General features: G+C 39.6%; 1 protein-coding gene across 1 annotated transcript in view; it reads left to right on the top strand.

Annotated features, from left to right (window-relative positions):
* Positions 1-4,155: 4,155 nt before the first annotated feature.
* The window catches only part of Dsx (transcription factor doublesex), a 46,530-nt gene continuing 44,093 nt past the window's right edge, over positions 4,156-6,592 (top strand). The window contains exon 1 of the mRNA XM_078184909.1: positions 4,156-4,626. Coding sequence (XP_078041035.1) covers positions 4,533-4,626 — 94 coding nt within the window. The 5' untranslated portion in view covers positions 4,156-4,532. The remainder of the gene's footprint in view (positions 4,627-6,592) is intronic.

The following is a 6,592-nucleotide window of genomic DNA, read 5'->3' as shown; positions in this document are numbered from 1 at the left end:
AAGTTGCTTCTTATTTCCCAAACGTCATTGTATGTAAATGGGTTAAGAAGAGAAACGCAATGGTTCGAATAATGGAACAATGAATTAAAGTTCTACGATTATACCTCTATTGACTTTACACATTAAATCGTTTTAGATATGAATTGCCTTAGACGAAGTTACTTCACTGTCACGCGAGTTTGACAACTAGAGAATTCTGCAGCACTGAATAACCGAGGTTCTACTACACGAATGAAAAATTCAAAGGACAAGCACGTCTAATCGTTATTATCTACCCGTCACATTTTAACTAGCTATTTCAATAATTTTCTTCGTGAAAACTGGCGCAAAAGCCAATGTCTTAATTTCGACTCTTATTTTTGAAATTTCGTATCTTCCATGTTGCACTTTTAACCCTTTACACTCGAAGCCATTTTAGCTATAAATCTAAAATAGTTTTTCCAGTTTACAGTATTTCCATTTTACCTGACAATTTTATACATATGAAATTGATTCTTGTGACTCGTACCAATAGTTTTACAGTTAACAATTTTTTAAATCTAGACTTTGTTAGTATACAAATTATTCTGGAACGTGATACAATAATTTTAGACTGGTGCCTCAGAGTCGCTATTCGGGTGCAAAGAGTTAACAACGAAACGAATCTCGCAAATGTTCTATTAACATTCAGAAACAAAATACAATTTTAGAGAATCCTGAAATTGATGGAAGAATATATCCTATGGAAAAATACGTTTTATTTTTTCATTATTTTATCTGTAACGTTTTATGGAATAATGTGGACGACCAATATGCTTGCGTAAAAAATTGATGGAATTTTTTTTCATAATACAGTTAACATAGATACACGAATGAAATTCTCCTGGCAAAATAGACGAGTCGAAAGAATATCTAACGGAGCCTAGAAATCTAGGAGCGCGCGTACGGTCCTGGCAGCTCGCAATCTTCATCGGCGTTACTATCTATCGCGGCCTTTATCGCGACCGCACGTGTCGCGCACATAGACGAGGCGCACGCTTTTGCAACAGTGTGCAAAAGTTGCAAGTGGCACTCGTCAGTGGGAATTGCATCAGATACCGGGAGAATCCGGATAGTCGAACGCGATCTCGTACAGTCCGGCAAGAAAGCACGGATCGGAGCTAATTCCGTCAATGACGCGGCTCCTAGACGGCTGCTACGAAAAATGAAACCTCGCGCGCGTCGGCCAGTTATGCGAGAAATTGCACGGGAAATCTTCGGTTCGGCGTGCTAGCGAATTTCCTTCGACAGCCCGATCTTGTACCTCTTAACCGAGTCGACACTCTGAGCAATCGCCGAACCATTTCGTAGTCGCCTTCTTTTCCATTGCAAGAGCAATAATAGTAGATCGAATACATTTCCATCGTATTTGCAAATCACTGTTTGCACGGTTCATTGGATCCGAGCAATCGCTGGGACACGCTAAAATCATCGCGAGAAAGGGTTTCATGTTCCCACCAGGAACTGTTTTCCTTAATTATTCCCCGTTTAATAATAATAATAATTATTATTATTATTGTAGAAATATTTGAATTAATATTGGGAATGAAGCTATTGTGAGTTTAATTAAATTCTGTTCTCTGTGATCGTCTTTAAACTTTACGCTCGCGATAAAATAACGCAAGCAGAAAATACTGTAAAAATACTGTAAAAATACTAAGTAATGAGCAATGCTGATTTTTATGACATTGTGCCGTAAATTCGTCGTGCCATCTAACAGTGGGTATCTCCGATCAGGTGGCGCGGAATTATTCCATCCCTCGTGGCTAACGTTTTCGTGTAGAAATCTAATTCTGTGCTGCTTGAACAATTTAATTTAGCGCCTCTATTATTATGATCTTCCTGATGTAACATTCTGCCACATTCTGCTATATCATGTTTAATAGTACGCGATACGCCCGGCATAATCCACGAGCTGCTGCATAACGTATCACTCCAAGACGCCTATCAAACGTTAGCGTACCTATTTTCTGCGATAATTTTGCGCGAAATTACAGAATCGTAATACATTTGCCACAAATGTTTCAACAAACTTCACGATTAATCTTTATTACCGTCTGTTACGTAATCCGAGTCTTTGTCATTTCATTAACCCTATAACGTTCGCAAAATCTAGCGGCGTTAGAAATACGCCCATATCTTTGGAAATTGAACTACATAATGTAATATTGTTAATAATATTGTACGATAAGACGTAATTATTAATGCGAGAATTCAAAGGAAAGAAAGAATTTATTTGCATAATTCGGTCAGTTCGACCTTATTAAGGTGGCGATTAAAATAATTCCGATGTAGACCGAGGAAGGGTTGGCAAAGTTATTTTAATTTTATGTACCTTCCGCGGAGACTGAAAATGGCAGGTAACAATTTAAAATAACGAAAATGAGCGGGGCAAATTTTTCAGCAATTTTTATGAAAATGTTCATCTTGATAACACGGAGCAAGTTTGTCGTCAACGGCAGGGGAAACCGCTCTTTCCGACTGCTATAAAGATATTTCATTTTCCTTCGTGAGAAACAACGCGCGCATCAATTTAGGCGTATGCTCGCCACCTCTTACGTGACACGGCGAGCGGAACTCGAAAATAACTCGCAAATCACGCAACACGAAACTCGAATGATTTTGCCGCGAAACTCTGTAATTTCTACGCGATTGCTCTCCGCCTGGTGGATCTGGGTTAGGTTTTGGTTGGATCTGGTTCGCCGGAGTGTTATACACACAATCGTCCATCAAATTCTGCAGGTTCTGCTCGCATATTTTGTTCAACGGTTTGTTACAACGTCGCAACGTGTGGCGCGAACGGCGGCGTATGAGACTAGGAGATTGAAACCTCGAGTGCCGCGCGTGCAAATCGACGAAATAAAAGAAAACGATGCAGTTTATCACTCGCACGTTCCGCACAGCCCAATAAAGTTCTTAGCGGAGTGTATAAATTTCTTGCTCGGTGGTTATTTGTATCAAGTGCTGACACACGTGAAATTAGTTTACCGAGCTTAGAAGTCTGCGAGGAACGCAGCGTTTCTACGATTAAAGCGTTTAATTGTAAGTAAACGCAGCTGTGACAACGAAAATCATAGATGTTGCACTTATCTATGCAAACATTATAAAATGGAGCTGCAAATAGTCGTAATTGTGTTCAATCGACACGTGGTGTTGGAACAGAGATTAACATCCACCGATTAATTAATTATTACAAATTAATTTAGTATGCTGCGTGTATCGATCGTCTGTATAACAATTTGTTCTCGAAGAACATGATTTTATACTTTCAACAATACGATTCATTTGTTGAGAACACTTTTTATAAAATGATATAAATATATTTCAAAATATGAATTTAAATATAAATTGAAGAGGATGTAAACATAAATTGGTGAGAAGTGAAAATTGCCTTCAGTGTTGCATCGTCTTCGATCGAACTCTTTCGGACATCGAAGTTTACCTGCGAGAGGTAAACGAACAGAATCGAATAAGAAGTAAACGAGAGACCGCGTGTGCGCCTCCTAAAGAGAAACAGATGGAATCTGGTTGCACAAATAGACGTGGAAATGGAAATGAGAATGGACCGAGACAGGACAGAAATACAGAGACAAGGAACTACTACATCGCGGTAACCTGGCGTAATTAACATAGTTAAAGTCCGCTTGACAATTAAAAATATTTAACGTATACCTCAACAAATTACTAGTTGCAGATGTTTAAGATCAAATATGAGTGATGACTATAAAATAAGAGCTTCTATCAAAAAGTGCCACGTTTTGGACATTTTTATTTTTGACTGCGAGCCTTAACTTATAATATAATATAAATTTTCTAAGGGTAAACTTGTTATACTTTTGCGGTCTTGTATTTCATACGTTAACGCTCATTGATCTATTTGCAGCCATAACTATGACTCAAACAAATGAGATAGACTTCTAAAAAATGACTAAACTGCGAATTTTATTCATTTACGAGAGAAACGTGCAATTCAAAGGACGAGAACAATTTAAAGAATGCAAGTTGATAATTAAATCCAAATGTCGCATTAAGCTACCGTATTTTGTTCACTAGCGCCCATGTGATAATTCCATGTGAAGCAGATCTGTTAACAAATAAAATCTTACTACATCTTAAAAGTGAAAAAAGCATTAACTTGAAACGAAATCGTCCGTGCAGGATATAATTCGGTAGAATTGCGCGGCGCATTCTGCGTCTCATAGTTTTCCGGAAAATTGAAGTTCCCCGCTCGATTAGTTGTAACTATATGCGGCGAGAGAAGCAGCGTGTCCAGCAGTCACCTAACGGGCGCGTCAGTCGCGACACGCGCTTTGTAAGCGAGACTAAAAGCGGGACTAAAAGCGAGGCTCAAAGCGTGCGCGAAAAAGTCCGTGGCGCGCAATCTGATTCGCAGATAAAGAGGAACGACGGTGGAGCAGCCGGGGCCCGATCCTCCCGACGTCGACGTTAGTTGCATGCGATAACGCGATGAAGATCGCACCATCGGGCATGAGAAGTTCAGCTCATGGACGAAGATGGATGGAATGCAATCGGTGCGCGCGGATCTCTGCGCCGGCGAGATAAATCGCCCATCCGAAACTGACGTCTCCGCCGGTGGAAGGAGCGTTGGTAATTGCAGTCGGCCGCAACAAATTGATCTTTGTTTCAATAAACCTTTCTGTGCCGGCCAGAACCACGGGAATATTGTTTACGCGTCGCCTTCCTTAATCGATTGCATTTAACTCGTTCGCGCTAGCGCGCTGAACGAAGAGGACTGCTATTTACGTGCTATTATTTTCGGTTCCAAAAAATCAACAAGCAATCAATTTTTATTCTTTGTTTCGAAGAACACTTTACTGTCTAATAATTTCAGTTTATTTTAACAATTACTCGTTAATTATTAGATTTAAGACAAATAAAGGACAGTACATTTGCGACATATATTTCTCAAAAATGCTATTCACAAATCGCTATCGTGCTGCCAACAGGGCATAGGTTATAATTATATTAAATTATTACAATAGATATTAGGTGCATATAATAATACAGTAAATATTAGGTGTATACAAAATTTATTGTTTCCTTTCGTTCCGAGAACAGACAGAATTTTCCGGTTAACCCAATATAAAAAATATAATATACAATTTAAGAAAAAAAATAATCGACCTCCAAATCTTCGATTTTGCCTATAAAAAAAATAAATAAACACCCTTTCGATCGCGCAACTTTCGTATCGAAACATTCGTTGCCCGATGCATGCTTCGGAGGTTGCAGTCAGCCCACAAGCTGCGCGAACCACCCTGTATAGAGCCTTCACACGGATTTAGAACAGTCATTAGACTCTAATTTTCCGAGGAATTCACTCGCAGTCGAAGTTCCGTAAACCGTGCCGTTCCAGCAGGATTGGAATTCAAGTTGGACCAACACACGTCGGATGGTTCGCTTTGTACGAACTTTGTCCCAGAACAAAGACATTGCAGTCGGAATTTCGGGACTCGGAATTTGGAGTGCAACACATATGACCCAGTGTGCGCTGCGAGAGGTTAGCGGGGGGGGGGGGGGGGGGAGATTACGCAAGAGCTGCTAAGATAACGCGATGACAGGTTAGACCTGCTGGAAGGTGCATCGTGATTGAACCATAGATCGTGACTGGACGCTGTGGCGTAATTTGAGGAAATAATTTCTCTCGAGCTTTTAAGCTCCGTCATTTTAATGATGGTGGAGGGGGGGGGGGCAGAGTATTGGGATACATCGTTCGGTTTGCAAGAGTTCGTCGGCGAATTTGGTTGGCAGAGATCTGTCGGAGGCATTGTGCAATGTGAATGTTAACGGTGAACGGCACGGAGAGGCTACTTCGCTTTATACTACGCTACTATTGCTATACCTTTTAGGGTATAGTACAATACCTTATACCTTGTATACAGTGAGGAGCTAAACAGAATAAATGCTTTCGAAACGGTATAATTTTTTAAAAATTGGTCTACACGACTTGAATTTTTCTGTAATTTTCAGATGGACCAGTTCATGATACAATACCTGAAATACTTTCTTTTTTAATTTTATTAATTCTTGGGACAAAAATAATACTAGAAAACTCAGGCTTTTTTCACTTTTTTATCGGAGCTATAATGAAAAATTGAAAAATGCATTCGGCACTTCTCGAAACCGGTAGACTTTGATCTCTAAATAATAAAAAAAAATTGCAGTTCTTCACGAGTTCCTAGCAAAAACTGATAATTTTGATGTGTTTAATAGCTCGACTACGGGTAGTTTGCAGTTAGGTCACTTTGACGTTGTGTAACCATGCCGAAAAAATTACACAAAAAATCAAAGCAAACCCAATATGTCCAAAATATATTATATATCCAAAATAAATATATTATGGGGATATAGTTATGAAATGTCTTAAATAATCCGCTGTGCATTCTGCATTGCGTTGTCGAAACGTTAGAACGGACTGCACTAATTTTACTTCTATTTCCGTCGCGGCAGGGACGAAATCACAGCTATCCGATGGCTCGCGTCTTTAAGAGCCGCCGGTTATTAAGCTGATTACATGACCGTGAAAATAATCGACGACGGTTTGGAAGCACGG

This window comes from Augochlora pura, chromosome 1 (assembly GCF_028453695.1).
Source record: "Augochlora pura isolate Apur16 chromosome 1, APUR_v2.2.1, whole genome shotgun sequence".
In the NCBI taxonomy this organism is placed as follows: domain Eukaryota; kingdom Metazoa; phylum Arthropoda; class Insecta; order Hymenoptera; family Halictidae; genus Augochlora; species Augochlora pura.
This window is presented reverse-complemented; position numbering and strand designations above follow the sequence as displayed.